Source organism: Ovis canadensis, chromosome 15 (genome assembly GCF_042477335.2).
Source record: "Ovis canadensis isolate MfBH-ARS-UI-01 breed Bighorn chromosome 15, ARS-UI_OviCan_v2, whole genome shotgun sequence".
Classification (NCBI taxonomy): domain Eukaryota; kingdom Metazoa; phylum Chordata; class Mammalia; order Artiodactyla; family Bovidae; genus Ovis; species Ovis canadensis.
The window spans coordinates 83404467-83420348 of NC_091259.1; the positions used below are offsets into that span (position 1 = coordinate 83404467).

A 15882-nucleotide genomic window follows, 5' to 3' on the forward strand; every position below is an offset into this window, starting at 1 on the left:
GAGGGGCGTGGGCAGCTCTTGGCGCGTTTTTTCCTACATGCTGTCCTCCGGAAAGGTCAGATCCCAGGATGCAGAGCCGCCCGGGAGTGTCACTTGGCAAAAGAGAGCACAAGAGTGAGTGTCCTCCTCGGCAAGGACAGTGGAAGGGCCGAGTGGCCCTGGGAGAGGGAGAGCCAGGCCTGCCCTCTGCCGCTTTTGGAGCCCTCTCCAGGATCCACCAGTCACCCCCTCGAGCAGAAGGGGAGGCGACTGGGCACGCTGGCCCTGACCAAGGCAAGCAGGTTCCTGGGTCCTCAAGCCGAGGACCTTTTTCCTGCAGTGTCACCAGAGTGACACAAGGGGGCGACAGCTACCACCGAGGGCCGGGCAAGATGGGGACATCCCCTCTCCTGCCCTCCGCTGGTGCCACGGGCCTGTGGGTGGGCCCACACAGACCCCTGCTGCTGACACTGTGGCTGCCAGGGCGCAGCTGGGCAGGAGGTGGCAGGAGGCAGGCTGGGCGCGAGCCTCCACATCACCTGACCCGACCCCCGTCCCCGCCTCTGAAGACCGAGGCCCAGGGCGGTGGCCGGGCTGAGGTCTCACAGCTAGCGAGGGGTCATCTGGGCCTCCAGTGCTGATCCCCTGACCTCAGGATCGTGTCAGTTTGTACCCCATGCCAGGACCCTGGAGGCCTCCCCGCTTTCTGAGAGACCCTCAATCTGGCACCTTCTGGCCTGCCCGCCCTCGCCTGCTCCCTGCTGCCACCTGAGTGATTCTCTCGGTGGGCCTGTGGGGAACCCCCCGGGCCTGCATCCAGGCGCAGCGTCTCCCTCATCCTGGGCGAGATCAGGGTGCACTTCCGGGGGGTGCCCCCACCGAACCTCTGCCTCTGAACCTCCGCATGAGTGGGGCCCCTGGGGCCCTTCAGGTGTCAGCCCCACGCAGGGCTGTGGTGTGGTTCCCCACGCCCAGGAGTCTCAGCCCAGGGCCCCCTTGGCACTCCAGTCTCACAGGTAGGAGCCTGCGAAGGTGGTTTCAGGTGGCAGGGGGCAGGTCAGAGCAGCAACCACACAGATGCCTCTGAGGAGGTCGCATCCTGCCGTCTTTTTGGCCTCCTTCCTCAGCTGAGACCCCAGAGGCAGGGTTCAGTGACGGAGAGCAGGTCTGAGGTGACCTGAGGGTCTGGGGCCTGGAGGAGCGGGGAGGGCTGAGGAGACAAGCACGCCCGTACCCCACCCCCTGCCCCCCCAGCAACCTGGATGCCGGGGATGTGCTCGCTCGTCCTTCTCCGGCGATTCACAGTTACCAGAAGCTTGAAAGTCCATCATTTCGTGTAATCTGCCCAACAACCTTGTAGTTGATTTCATTCCCCTTTCACATGCGAGACCCCATGGCTCAGAGAGGCCATCAGGGCTCGTGGCCCAGGGTCACGCGGTTTATGCTGGAGCCCAGAGCCAAGTATCTCTCCAAACACCCGGCTGCCCTGGGACGTACTGGCCCTCCCTACTTCTATTCTTTTATTATCCCATCACCAAACTGGTAGAGTCTAAGAAGGGGTTTGAGGGCTTCTTGAAAGCGAGAGATCTTTGTCCTGCGTGGGAGTGGAGTAAGGCCTCCGTGTAGTCTGTGCCCCAGCCCCACGGGAGAACTGCCACCAGGATCCTCGCTCCTGGGAGATCAAGGCCGGGCCGGGGCGGGCAGACCCGCAGGTGGGGAGACCAGGTTTGTAAGCAGGAGGTCCTGTGGCTTCCTGGCTGGATCCGGAGTGGAGGAGCAAGCCTGCAGCCTTTCATCTGGTCTTCAAAGTGCAGGGAACAGACGACTCAAGGGACACACTCAAAGGAGCTCTGGGGGGTGGTCAGTGAGTGGCCTGTGGCCTAGGAGAGCAGAGTGCACCAGGCCTCCCGGGGAGAGGTCTGAAGAGAGGTGGGGCCCGAACCCTCTCGCCCCACTCTGGAACCTCTCCTTGCTTGCGCCTGGCTGGGCGCCCGCTCCGAGCACCCACTCGGAGGTCTCTCCCCTGCCAGGGCTGAGCCAAAATAGCTGTCTAGGAGCCTGGGCCCGCACCGCCCACGCCCCAGCATCTCGCGGGTTAACAGCTTGCCTGTCTCTCCGCCCCCCCCCTTCCCCAGCTTGCTGACATTTTACTGAAGCGGGGGTGGTTGTGAAAGGGGGCAAGCTGGTTCCTGCTCCCCGGCCCACACAGACACCCCACTGACAGCCTGTCACCCGCTTGCCCTCCCCTTCCAGGGGAGACCTCTCTTCCGGCCCCATCGACATGGGCTTCCTACTATGAGACAGCGTGAGGCGTGCTCAGGGTTCCACGCCGCGGCCGAAACCCGTCCATGCAAGACAGACCCGGGCAGCCCCCAAGAGCTATTCTCCCTCTAAGGGGGCTCTTTTTTTAAAAAATCTATATATACTAAAAAAATCTCTTTTTAAAAATTTATAAAAATCTTTTTTAAAAGCATTAAGTATTTTGCCATGAGGAAAGTATACAGAATAACACCTACCAGTTAGCTTGACCAGATCTTACCAACATACCGTAGACAGAGACAAAGTCCTCCCTGTCTCCCTCCCCAGAGGAAACCACAGCCCTGATTGGGGTATTTAGACTCTCGTGCCTGTTTTAAGATATTTTTCCCCGCGTGTATATGCATCCATAGCAACACATAGTACGGTTTGGTATGGTTTTGCCTTTTGAGTTAAAATGGTATATCGTATATATTCTGAATTTAGGTTTTTCCCTCCATATTGTTTTGGAGATTTAACCCTCTTGAAACCTGAGCTCTAGCGTGAACCTGTTTTAATTGCCATATACTGTTCCTTTTGTAACTGTCCAGCAGCTTATTTACCGTCTCCCGTTGATGGATATTTAGGTCGTTGGCAGCTTTTTTCCCATTGCAGGTAATCCTCCAGAGATGGCGCTGGTCCACGGCCCCTTGTGCGTTCTGTCCGCCGGCGTGCTTGGTTGCACGGTGTGTCTGCAGCTTTGATTTGCTGTTGTTTAGTCGCCCAGTCACATTCGACTCTGTGATCCCATGGACTGTATAGCCCACCAGGCTCCTCTGTCAGTGGGATTTCCCAGGCAAGAATACTGGAGCACGTTGCCATTTCCTCCAGGGATCTTCCCGACCCAGGGATTGAACCCGCACCCACTTAGACAGTTGTAACCAAATGGTGCTCCAGAGTGGGTGTTCTGAGTTTTAGGCCTCCGGAGTTCCTTTCTGTCTTTAACGTTTTGGCAAACCGAGGAATGGGTTACCATGAACACTTTTTCTTTCAAGTCTGCAGTAGTGCCCTGAGGAAGACAAGATGGTGTTATCCCCCTTAATCTGTCGGGGAAGTTGAGGCCCAGCCAGGGTAAGAGACTTGGCTTGAGGTTGCATAGCCCGTCAGAGGAAGAATACATCTGGACCTTTTGAGTCCAAATCCTCAGAAAAGACCTTTGACTCTGGTAACCTCTCAGGGAGATTGTAGGTGCAGGAAAATAAACAACAGAACAACTCTGTATGGGGGTGCAGGAAGCCTGGGAGGTAGAGTGGGCCCAGGGGGCTGACAGCTGATTCTAAGATCTTCTCATAGATGAAGGAGGCGGAAGCAGCATGGTCAGGAGATTTCAGAGGAGTTAAATTTTGAATGCGGGGTAAAGAGTGGAATGCTGCTCCTGGCAGATGGGGAGTGACAGCCTGCTGCAGACACAGGAGAAGGCAACAGGAGGGACCGGTCACAGGAGAAGAGGAAGGCGGGGGCCAGCAGGAGCTTCATAACTTTCTCAGCAACGCATGGAGAGAGGCAGAGAGAGGCGTATCGACATCCCCATCGGGGATCAGTGTCACTCTGTGCCTCTGAGACACTAGCTCAGCCCACAGCAGCAGCTGGCAGGAAAAGGGCTCAGGACCTGGCCAGCCACTGGGATACTGTGCCGGCCCAGAACCCTGCCCTCTCAGCCTGACCCACGAGGCTGCGCCTGGACCGTTCACTGTCCCCTCCATTCACTCTTCCAACCACGTCCGGCGCTTCTGGACCCTGGGGATGCAGTTACGGGGGCACGTGGGCTGGTGGGGGACACTGAGTCGTAAACCAGTGCCAGTGGCCCAGAATAACCAAGGGAGGGCCTGAGCGTGGGAGCAGCTAACCCCCGGGAGAGGAAGTCGGGGAGAACTTTCTGGCAGAGCTGGTATCTGAGCCAGCTCTGAAAGGAGGAGAGGGGAAAAGCTGAAGGAGAGCTCATTGAGCAGAAGGGAAGGAAGGGTGTCCCAGGCAGAGAGGCTGCCAAGTGCCACCCGGACAGACAGGAAGAGACCCCTGCACGCTGACTGGCGGAAGCATCTAGAGGTGGAGGGAGGGGTTGAGAGTGTAAACCCGGAGCAGGCTTCTGGGTTGGAACCCTAACCCTGACTGGCTGCGTGATCACAAGCAAGTATTTAATCTGTCCCTCAGTTTCCTGGCCTGTAAAATGTAAATAATATTACTTTTTATGAAGTGAAAAGAGAGAGTATTTGTAAAACACTTAGGACCGTGGGCTTCCCTGGTAGCTCAGACGGTAAAGTGTCTGCCTGCAATGTGGGAGACCTGGGTTCGATTCCTGGATCGGGAAGATCCCCTGGAGAAGGAAATGGCAATCCACTCCAGCACTCTTGCCTGGAAAATCCCATGGACAGAGGAGCCTGATAGGCTACAGTCCATGGGGTCGCAAAGAGTCGGACACGACTGAGCGGCTTCATTTCACTCGCTAGGACTGTGTCTGGTATATAGTGAGGTGCGTGTTTGCGAAATAAAAGGTATGAAAGAGAAATGGGAGAGGAGGCTGAGAAGCCGGTTGACGGCCAGACCCAGGTCTGCTTTCTGTTCCCTGGCAGTAGAGAGCCATTGAAAGATAGGCAGGCGCTGGAAGGTGGAGTCTGGTGCCAGCAGGAGGATGGCTTGGAGGGGAGGCTCTGAGGAATGAGTCAGGCATTAATTCCACAAACCTTTGTCCAGGGCCTCCCAGGAGCCAGGCCCTGAGATGAGTGCTCAGGATGGAAGGAGAGAGACGGGGGATGGTTCAGCAAGGAGCTCAGAGCTGGGGTCCTGGCCTGGCCCCCGACCTCTGAGGCAGCCGCTCTTCTTCCCCCCACCCCTCGCCCACTTCCTCACCTTGTGACTGCATGGCACCAAACCCTGTGGCCAGGTCTCATCTTGGAGGGCGTGGAGGGGGTGCTGGCACCGCTTCTGGAGAGGAGCCCTGGCTGTCACCGCCTGGGCCCTCTGGAGAGGAGAGGGCGGCAGCTGCTAAAAACAAAGGCTGCCACCATCTGCCTGGGCCCAGCAAAGAGAAGTAACCGGCCCTTGTGGTCAGCCCTCGGGTACGGTGCCTGAGGTGGAGGAAGCCCTTCTCTTCCCTTAACTGGTCCCTCCCCGACGGAATTCCCAGTTCCTTCCTCCTCAGCTGATCAGTGGTGAGCACCGCACTCGCTGCGAGGCGCTGCGCTGGGCATGCCCAGATGCACCGGACATGGCCCCTGCCCTCTCCCGACCCCCTCCAGGGGCTTGTCCGGTAGGTGGGAGGAACGAGACAGACGGATCTGAGCGAGTGAGGCCCTCCTGAGGTCCCATGGCACGGCAGCCAGATGGGCGCTGTGGAGTCATCAGTGGGAGTGACGCCCTGTTGGCTGGGGCAGCTGCGAGTAGGTGGGATTATGATACGGGGCAGGGAAGGAGACCAGTGTTCCAGGCAGAAGGTGTGCCGTGGGCCAGGACACAGCAGTGGGCTCGAGCTCAGCCAGATAAGGGGGCAGAGAACAGCCTTGGGTAGAAGCAAGGGCTGTGTCGGTGCATGGGAGGCTGCATTACCGGTGCGCTGCAGAGGTATGCTTGCTAGGTTAACTGGACTTAGGATTCGTTCTGAGTCAGGGCTTCCCAAAGTGTGCTCCTGGGGGTGCCCTCCACCCTTTCAGGGGATCGTGGGGATCAAAACAATCTTCATGATGTTACTTTCCAAGCTGCCCTGGTTCATGTCCTTTTCACAGCGTTGATACTGGGCTCATGCTGTAGAAGCAGTGGTGGAAAACATGGTGTCAAAGCAACAGCAAAGCCACTGGAAGCTTGGCATACGCCAGGCAGTGGCCCCACCACAAACGCACAGCCGCTGCATTCCTCACACTCAGGCAACACCACCGAAAAATGCCGTCAGTATATCAATTTTATAAAGCCTGGATCCTTGAGTGTACATTTTAAAAAATACTGTGTGAAGAAATGTGGAATATACATGAGGCACTTTTGCTGCAAACCGAACTTTGATGGTTATCTTGAAAAGCACGTTTATGACTGAGTCGCAGGCCCTACTAGTCACTTTTTTTTTTTTTTTAAGAAACACCATTTTAGCTTGAAAGGACACCTGACAGACGAAAACTCTTTAAACTTGGATGTTTAGCAGACATTTTCTCAAAAAAGAATGCAGTGAGCTTGTCACTTCAAAAACAGTGTTTGTTGCTGTTGATAAAATTTCAGCTTTTCAGCGAAAATTAGAATTTTGGAAACCTCGTTCCAGTATCTGGAGATCCGCCTAAATCAGTAAACCAGTATTTTCCAGTGACCAGTGCTTAATGTTTCAAAATTCAAAATGCAAGATAGACCAGTGAAAAGTTCACTGATAACATTTCAGATCCCACATAGCCACTAACCTTTAAGAAGCGGCCACTTGTGATATTTTGGTATAGTAGCAGAGAAGAGTATCTGTAATTGCCTGAAAGGGCTATTAAAATCCTCTTTCCTTTTCTTATTACTTGTCAGGGTGAGGCAGAATTTTCTTCATATACTTCAGCCAAATTAACATATCACAACAGATTGCCTGCAGAGGCAGATATTAGGGTCCAGATGTCTTCTAATAAAGCTAGACATTAGAGATTTACAAAATTAAAACATGCCAGTCTTCTCGCTACTTTTTTTGTGTTGGAAGATAGAGCTTATTTTCCATAAAAGTGTGTTATTTATATGAACATACTGGGCTTATTGTTTTTAAATAGTATTTTAATATATTTTAAATGAATAGTATTTTAAACATTTCTCAGTTTTGATTTCTAATACGAAAAAGTGAAAGCGGTAGTTGCTCAGTCCTGTCCCACTCTCTGTGACCCCATGGACTGTAGCCTCCATGAAATTCTCCAGGCCGGAATACTGGAGTGGGTTGCCGTTCTCTTCCCCAGGGGAATCTTCCCAACCCAGGAATCCAACCCAGGTCTCCTGCATTGCAGGCAGATTCTCCACCATCTTAGCCACCATGGAAGCTAATATGGTCCACGTTAATAGCTGTAACTCTCAAAGAACACCTTTTGGGGATCTTCAGTAATTTTTAAGAGTATAAGAGGGTCCTCAGACCAGGATGTTGGAGAGCTGGTGCTCTAGATTCTGGGGGCCAGGAGTGTAAACCGAGGGTTGGCATGCTGGGCTGGGTGGGTGCAAGGTGGACTGGCTTCTTCTGGACCTGACAGGCCCCCTGGCAGGGCTGCGAAAGTCGGGATCTGGAGGCCCGGATCAGCCCTTCTGAGCTCTGGGCATGACGGGCCTCCTCGAGCCTCAGGTGCCCTGGTGGTTCAGCTGGGACCGAAATGTCACTTGCGCAGGGGGAGCTACAAGCCTCCTGTCTGGTAATCCTTGTGAAAAAGCACTTTGTAAGTTGTGAAACACTCCACAAGATATTTGTTTTTGTGGTTATTTTGTCTGGGGCCGGTGCTTCGCTGTCTCAGATGCTTTCCCCAGGCCCCGGAAAAACCTGTTCACGGGGAGCTAGAGGCTGTAGGGTGACCTCCCCACCACGTCTAACCCCCCACACACAGCCCCCTCGCCTTCCTGGAGCTAAGACAGGGGCTGTGCTTGTGACCGGGCTGGCTGGAGGGGAAGCTCCTGGGCTGTTGCCCTGCCAGCCTCTGGGGACGCTGGGAAGAGAAGCTGGGAAGCCAGGCTCGTGCCCCTGTGTGCCCGCCCGGCCGCCCGCCCAGCAGCCGCTGCCTGCTTGCTCTGCTGGGAGAGGAAGTGCAGTCGGTTACCAATCGGGTTATTTTCATAACGGCTGTCTCAGGCTGGGGGGGCGGGGAGGAGGGTAGGGAGGGGGAGGGGGCAGAGGAGCAGCCTCAGCAGCTTGCTCTCCAAACTAGGACTTGCTCAGCCGGAGGCCAGCAGCTGGAGCTGGCACTGCAGCTCTGCAGCAGGGCTCCCCTGCCCACGGGGACCCCGGCCCCCACCCGCCTGCTCTGCCTGCCACCTGAGGGCACCTCCTGCCTGCCACCCTGCCTTCCAGATCAGGTCAAAGGGGCTTCCCTCAACCCTCCCTTGCCTTCTGCTTCCTAACCCTCTTGGACCTGTCGGGGTGGGGTTGCGGGGGGAGGGTCCCCCAGGCACCACTGTCCCCAAACCAGGCTCCTGGAGCTGATGGAAAGGGAGCGGGAAGGGATGGGGGTCTGAGCTGCTGTCCCCGAGCCGGGGCAGACCCCGTCGTGGTAAACATGACTGGCCTAGTCGCCCCTCATACCGCGCAGCCCTGGCCCACGTCTCGCACTGTGAAGTTTGCTTTGGTTTGGTTTTGGCAGTCTCCCCTTAGTGAGTGGAGACCCGGGCACCCTGCCTCAGCAGCCCCCAGGCAGGCCCCACTTCCAGCCGTCCCCACCCCCTTCCCTCGACCTCAGCCTCGGCGCTGTGGGAGCAGAGCCGCCAGGGCAGCTTCTGACCCGCAGGCCCTGCTGTGGGGCTGCTGGAGATGACCTCTGGGCACCGTTGCCAGCCTTCACCAGGACGCGGCGCCTGGGGTGGGTGGCATTCCACACTCAGTGTGGAACGGGTGCTCTGGCTGAATCCCACAGGGTGGGCTGTGCGAGCACCCTGGGAGGCAGAGCAGTCCCTGGAGGCCCGATCTGGTGCCGGGGCAGAGGGTATCTGTCCCAGCATGAGCAGGGCCCCCACGCAGCCCAGGCTGCCTAGCTGTGTTCCTCGTATGGTGGGTGGTGGCCGTCCTGGCTGCTCCCGCTTCCCTTTCTGGCTCCTACCTGCACCGTCGTGCATGCCCAGTTGTATCTGGCTTTTGATGACCCCAGGGACTGTAGTCCACCAGGCTCCTCCATCCATGGGATTCCGCAGGCAAGAACACTGGAGTGGGTTGCCATGCCCTGCTCCAGGAGATCTTCCCAACCCAGGGATCGAACCCACGTTTCTTACATCTCCTGCTCTGGCTGGCGGGTTCTTTACCACTGAGCCACCTGGGAGCAGAGACAGACTCCAGTAGGTGGCACGACCCACACGCCCAGGTGTCTGCTGTGGATGTAGGCCCTGCCAAGCCCCTCCTCTCTGCCGGCTATCATCAGGTACTTTGCACCGTTAATGTCATCCGAACCTCTGTCACGTCAAAGCCTCTGGACTAGGTCGTTTCAGCCCTGTTTTGCAGAGGAGAAAATTGAGACTCCAAAAGGTTAGTTGATCAGCTCAGGAAAGCAGTGGCAGATACAGGGTTCCAAAGCTTGAAGGTAAGATGGTGTGAGCCAGTCTAACTGGGCGATCGGGTCCTGGCCTTTCTGCCCAGCAACCGATGGAGCTGGGGCGCTTGTGCCCACCGCTCCCGGCAGCTGCCTGAGCCTAGGCACCAAGGGTGCCCGGCCAGCTGCCACCAAGCCCGTCTGCCCACAGCACCCTTTGTCCTCCTCCCCAGGCTCCTAGCAGCCGGCTGGACGTCGACGGGGCCCCCCGAGTCCTTTCCCAGCCCATTCCCTTCGGGTATGACAGGCTTCCCCCGCCGGGCCCCGACCAGGAGGCTGAGGGCAGCCGTTTTTGCTCCGCTGTTGGTGTCAGAACCCTGTGTGGCCTCCTCCGGTGACCTTTACATGTACTGAGGGTGGTGTGTGGAAGCTGACAGAGCGTGAGGTGAGAGGAAGCTGCCGCCCAGGGCCGTGCCATGGGAAGAGGCTGCAGGCGCAGGCAGAGGAGAGTCCGGGACAGGCCTGAGAGCCGGCAGGGCCTGGGAGCAGACCCAGGAGAGGCCTGGGCCGAGATAGGAAGTCAGGAGTCAGGCCTTTGCTGACCAGAGGACAGAGGTTTCTATGGCGACCAGAGGAACAGGAAGCCTGGGCCGGGAGGGAGGGGGTGTCGGAGCACAGAGGTGCGGTCGCCTTAGAGGAGAGCGTGTCATAAACCGTCAGATCAGCCAGCTGATGGCCTCCTCCAACCGACAAGGAAACTGAGGCCCGAGAGGGAGCGGCTTTGCGTGAGGTCACGCGGCGCTGGCCTGGCCTGGCCTGGCCCAGCCCGCCCCTGCTGGTGGTGACCGCGCCAGCAGGCCGCTGGGGAGACCCCTGGGCCGGGCCCGGCGGGGACCCAGGCGTGGGGGGGGCCCCTCTAAGTCACCCCCATGTCCTGAGGCAGGTGAGCTGCAAGGCCTGTCCGCACCCCCAGCCTCTCTTGTCGCAGGCGCGGGGCTGGGCAGGCGGAAGGGTCCACCCACAGAGCGCCTGCTGCACCTCCCCCCCAGTGACTGTGGCCTTTTGTTTTCTGGGTGACACTCGCATCAGGCGGTGTGTTCGGGTGACTAATCTCCGGGCTGGGCAGCTGTCACAGGGCGGCCTGACCAGGCGGGCGGGGAAAGCTGACACCCTGGGGCAGTGCTGGAAAGTCAGGGTCCCGGCGGCAGCGGGCCGCTGGCCCTCCAGGCTCCTTCTGCTGGGCGCAGCGCAGACCCTGGGTCAGGCGGACCTGAGTTCAGGTCCCGCTCCTGCCCGTGGCCAGCCGTGTGACCCAGGAGCCTGGGCCTGGTCTCCTCAAGCTGGTTTCCTCCTCTCTGTAACCTGCCTCGGGGGAGGTAGCTAGGATCAAAGGAGATGGTGAGTGAGCACGCTTGTCACGTAGTGGGTGATGGGTAAATGCACCGCTGTTGCCGTTATGGCACCTTAGTCCCAGCTCAGACCAGACTCTGCCCTCGGGTCGAGGGGGGTTCCAGCGCCTCCTCCTCACGGACTAGCTGTGCACCTTGGGCTGGTTATCTCCTCGGTCTCTCCTCAGGAGCCATGCATGATACCGTGTCTATTCTTTAGGGTGCTGTGGTTTATAAAACAGTGCACGTGTTTGCCAAGGACTTAGTATCCTGCCTGATGTGTGTGGGCACTCAGCAAATGTCAGGCAGGACGGCACTGATTTTAGGAGGAAACCAGGAGCTCTTCTGCCCTCCTCCCCATCACCTGCAGAGGCTGGCAGATCGTAAGCAACAAGCCCTGGAGCCCGGCAGCCCCCAGCACGGCTTCTGCAGGCATGGCTGCCTCCATGTCAGTACTCCCGCACCTATCCAAGGCCCTGGCCTAACGCTGCCTGCCCGGACCCCCAAGTGAAGTGAAGTCACTCAGTCATGTCTGACTCTTTGCAACCCCATGGACTGTAACCTACCAGGCTCCTCTGTCCATGGGATTTTCCAGGCAAGAGTACCAGAGTGGGTCGCCATTTCCTCTCCAGGGTATCTTCCGACCCAGGGATTGAACCTGGGTCTCCCGCATTGCAGGCTTTACCATCTAAGCAACCAGGGAAGCCAACCAGGGCAGTAGCAAATCAGGGTGGGAGGAGGAGGAGGCGCTGGCCACGCAGCCCAGCCCGGATTCCTCAAGCCCTTCCTCCACGCTCTCAGGCCCGCAGCTGACAGAAGTGTCTCTCCTGTCAGCCCCAGGCAGGGGTCCCGTGGCTGTGTCTCAGACCTCCCTGTGGCCGCCAGAGTCCAGGAGAGTACCTGATGGTGGACACAGGTGTCCTTGGGCGCTCTGCAGGCATGGCCCCCTTGAAGCACACCAGGCTCTGTGCCCTTTCCCCACTGTTAGGAGCGGGTAAGAGTGCATGTGCTCCCCTTGGCCTGTGTAGAAGGGGCAATGGGGCAGGCGAGCTGGCGAAGGAATCGGAGCCCGTGCTCAGACCAGGTCAAGGGAGGATGGCTTGAGCAAGCGTGGTCCCTGGGACTCCTGCAGGATGGCGCTCCAGGCAGCTTAGTGTTGGGATTCTGAGCACTGGGGCTTCGGGTCTTGGCCCCCAGGTCAAGGTGCAGTTCACGGGCTCCCTCAGTGGCCAGACGAAGGTTTTCAGACATCGTCCAGCGCTGTCACACATGGGTTGTCCATCCTGGGCCTCTTCAGAAGGGTGAGGCTCGGGAAGTGCTTACCGTCAGCCCCTCAGAGCAGGAGCACCCACAGAGCCCAGAGGCGCTCTCGTGGCTTCTCACCCCGCCCTGTGCAGCTGCCTCTCCGGTTCTCAGGCAGGGGGGTGGGATGAGCTCCAAGCGGCCTTCCACCCACGAGGCAGATGTCAGACCCTCTCCCTTTCTGGGGCTGCTCTCAGCCTGGCCCCAGGTCTGGGGGTCGTGGCAGGGCCGAATTTCCTTTCAGAGAGCCTCATTCTCTTACCGTGGCTTGGTTTCTGCCATGTCCTGGCAAGGGACACCTAAGCCTAACCTTCCCAAGGAGAGGAAAAACCTTGCCCTCAGCCCCTCAGTGTCCTATCTTTTTGCCTTTTCACACTGTTCCTGGGGTTCTCAAGGCAAGAATACTGAAGTGGTTTGACATTCCCCCTTCCCCAGGGGACCACGTTTGGTCAGAACTCTCTACCATGACCCATCCGCCTTAGGTGGCCCCACATGGCATGGCTTATAGTTTCATTGAGCTAGACAAGGCTGTGATCCATGTGATCAGTTTGGTTAGTTTTCTGTGATCAATTGTGGAAATCAATCCTGAACATTCATTGGAAGGAGTGATACTGAAGCTGAAGCTCCAATACTTTGACCACGAGATGCAAAGAGCTGACGCATTAGAAAAGACCCTGATGCTGGGAAAGATAGAAGGCAGGATGAGATGGTGGGATGGCAATTGCCACTCAGTGGTCATCAGTTTGAGCAAGCTTCAGGAGATGATGAAGGACAGGGAAGCCTGGTGTGCTGGAGTCCATGGGGTCGCAGAGTCACACAAGGCTGAACAGCTTGGTTCAGCAGCCCCACAGTCTGTCTAGGTTGACTCCAGGCTCCCAGCTTCCTTTCTCTTTTCCTTTCCATCAGCTTCAGGCAAGGGATTTGGAAGTCCTTTAGGCCAGAGCTTTGTGGATCTTGGTGCCTGGACAGGGGAACCCAGAAGAGTAACTGGCAGCCCCTCCTCTGCAGTGCTCCTGCGGCTGCAGGGGGGCGGAATTGGGGAGCACCACGGCATCCAACAGCGAGGAGTGTGGGCTCCCTGCTGGGTCTTCTCGTACCCCTTCCCCGTTTAAGGGGCTCAGAAGCCACAGAACACCCCCATTTTCTCCCAAGTGTCCCTTCTCCAAGGGCAGAGGCTGAGACTGGGCTCCTGGGGCTGGGATGCCCGGCTCCTGACGCTCCCGGTCTCTGTGCCCAACAGCCACCCGCCTGCCCCTGCCATGGAGACCTTCATTAAGAGACACTTCCAGCGGAAGGCGCCCGGCCCAGGGGAGGGGCCGCGGTGGCCCAGCGGCGCGGGGCTGCCCACGAGCAAGGCCCGGCGCCGATCGCCCGCGGGGCAGGCCTCCTCCTCGCTGGTGCAGCGGCGGCGCTCCAGCGCGCAGCTCCAGGGCTGCCTCCTGGGCTGCGGGGTGGCGGCCCCGCGCCCCGGCCGCCGCCGGCGCTCCAGCACCGCGCCCCCCGCCTGCAATCCCCGCTTCGCTGTGGAGGAGGTGCCCACCCAGCCGCAGCCGGCCGTGGTGGGGCCCCAGCTTCTGGTGGCACCCCTGCTGTTGGCTGGGCTCGTGGGCATGGAGGAGGAAGAGGGCTTGCAGGAGGAGGATGTGAGGGTCGCGTCACCGAGCGCCCAGCCGGGCGCCGGGACCCCAGGGCCGCCCCCACCCCCGCCCCGCGGCGGGCTGCCCCTGCTGCCGGTGCCGCGCTGGCGCCGGCGCCGGGCCTCCTCCCACCTGCTTCCCGCAGACGTGGTGAAAGACCCTGGGCTCTGGGGCCTGCACGGTCACTACCGGCGCCTCAGCCAGCCGCGGCCCATGGGCCAGCACCCCAGCCCAGGAGGTCGAAGAGCCTCGGGCACTGCAGCCGGCCTCGGGATGCCCGCCCGCGTGCGCCCGCTGTCCCGCCGGCGCCAGGTAGCCCTGCGGCGCAAGTCAGCCGGACCCCAGACCTGGAGTACCCTGCTTGCGTAGGTATAGCTGCGGCCAGCAGGGCAGTGGTGTGACCTCCGGGGGGCTGGCCCGAGGGTCCCCAGCTTGGCAGCAGCTCTGGGCCTGGCTCGGAAGCCAGCAGGGCAGCGAGGAGAGTCTAGTTTCCTCAGGGATCCTCTCAGAGCCGGGGGAGGGTGGGGGGGGGGGTGTTCTGGGGGGCCTCCTCTGCCCTCCCTGCCTTGAGCTGGGGTTGAGGTCAAGGTGAAGGCAGAGATCCCAGGCGAGGGGAAGGAAATAGAGGCGCTGCGCGCCCAGCAGGCCTCAGCTGTCTCCTCCTCCGCAGGAAAGCCATCACCAAGTCGGGCCTCCAGCACCTGGCACCCCCTCCTCCTGCTCCCGGGGCCCCGTGCAGCGAGCCTGAGCGGCAGATCCGGAGCACCGTGGACTGGAGTGTGAGTGGCCGTGAGCGGGGAGGGGTCGATGGGGACCAGCTCCCTGCTGGGGGTCGGAAGTCCTGTGGGCGGCTGCAAGGGAAGCCCATGGACCTGTGGGGTCAGGGCAGATCTAGGGTGGCCACGTTCGGGCCAAGCCTTGAAGCCAACAGTGGTGAAAACAGGATGCAGCAAAGTAGATTGTGGGGGCTGGAGCAGGTTTGTCTTGGGAGAGGGGGAGGGGGGCAGAGCAGGCGTGCGCCGAGCGTGCTCGTCCCGTCCTCCAGGAGTCAGCGACCTATGGGGAACACATCTGGTTCGAGACCAACGTGTCCGGGGACTTCTGCTACGTCGGAGAGCAGTACTGCGTCGCCAAGATGCTGGTGAGTGAGCGCGGTGCGGCACGCCGCCCCCTGGTGGTGGAGCCGGATCTCGAGCCCTGTAGGCCTGCCCTCCCAGGGGAAGGTGGGAGCGAGGCTCTTGCCTGAGCCGCCCTGCAGGGGGCTGCCCCCTAACAGCCAGAGGGACAGGACTGGGTCCTGAAGCGAGGACGGGGCTCGGCAGTGCTCTCCCTGCGCAGCTGTGCTGGGGCAGGCGTGGGGCGGCACCCGGGCCCGGGTTACCCGATGCCTCAGGGACCTTCTGTTTCCCGCAGCAGAAATCAGTGTCCCGGAGAAAGTGTGCGGCCTGCAAGATTGTGGTCCACACGCCCTGCATCGAGCAGCTCGAGAAGGTGAGCGTGGCTGTTCAGGCTTTCCTGCCCCTCCCCCTCGGGGTGCTGAAGCCCTCACGGCACTCCTACACGGGTCTCTGTACACGCGTGTTCACGTCACACAGACACCACTGGCCAGGGGTGCCTCAGTGTGTGTAGTGGTGAAAAAGCCAAGGACCCAGGGGCTGCAGGGCCTGCGTCTGCATCCCGGCTCCCCCTTCATTTGCTGCTGCGTCCCGCTGCCCAGAACAAGCCTGGCACAGAGCGAGGCTCATAAGACTGTTACTATACGAAGTCACAAATGCTGGCTGAGATGCCATTTTATCAGTTCCCAAACTAATAGTTAGAAGGCGCTGAGCCTTCGTACCTCAGCTCTGTCTGGGCCAGTCCTGTGTGGGCCCTGAAGCCCGGCTCTGTCCCCTCCACGGTGCGGCTGTAAAGACCTTTTCCCAGGGACCGTTGTCCACGGAGAGGCTGCAGCTAGGGGCGCATCTGGGCCCGGCGCTTCTAGGGAGGGAGGGAGAAGGACAGCTGGGTGAGTGGGTCCAGGCCTATGGATTGGGAGGCTGCCGTGGCCCCGCGGGACTCCCCACCAGCAGAAGCCGAGGCCAGTGTAAGAGAAATCCTGTAGGACTAGGGATGGCTTGAATGAGGCTGACG

General features: G+C 59.4%; 1 protein-coding gene and 1 long non-coding RNA gene across 17 annotated transcripts in view; one reads left to right on the plus strand and one right to left on the minus strand.

Moving 5' to 3' along the window:
* Positions 1 to 15882, plus strand: part of DGKZ (diacylglycerol kinase zeta) — a 44984-nt gene that overhangs the window by 17498 nt on the left and 11604 nt on the right. For 4 of the 16 annotated variants that reach the window (XM_069553990.1, XM_069553992.1, XM_069553997.1 and 1 more), the window contains exons 2-4: positions 14423 to 14531; positions 14798 to 14893; positions 15166 to 15243. In XM_069553990.1, the coding sequence (XP_069410091.1) occupies positions 14423 to 14531; positions 14798 to 14893; positions 15166 to 15243 (283 nt within the window). Of the gene's footprint in view, positions 1 to 8108; positions 9871 to 10600; positions 10824 to 13355; positions 14122 to 14422; positions 14532 to 14797; positions 14894 to 15165; positions 15244 to 15882 lie in introns of those variants that run through there. The other 12 variants (XM_069553991.1, XM_069553993.1, XM_069554002.1 and 9 more) reach the window with 9 other exon arrangements.
* Positions 2416 to 5419, minus strand: LOC138420675 (uncharacterized). The gene is made up of 2 exons (XR_011249266.1): positions 5122 to 5419; positions 2416 to 3283 (listed from the first exon to the last, which is right to left on the minus strand). It is a non-coding gene; the product is annotated as an uncharacterized lncRNA (long non-coding RNA).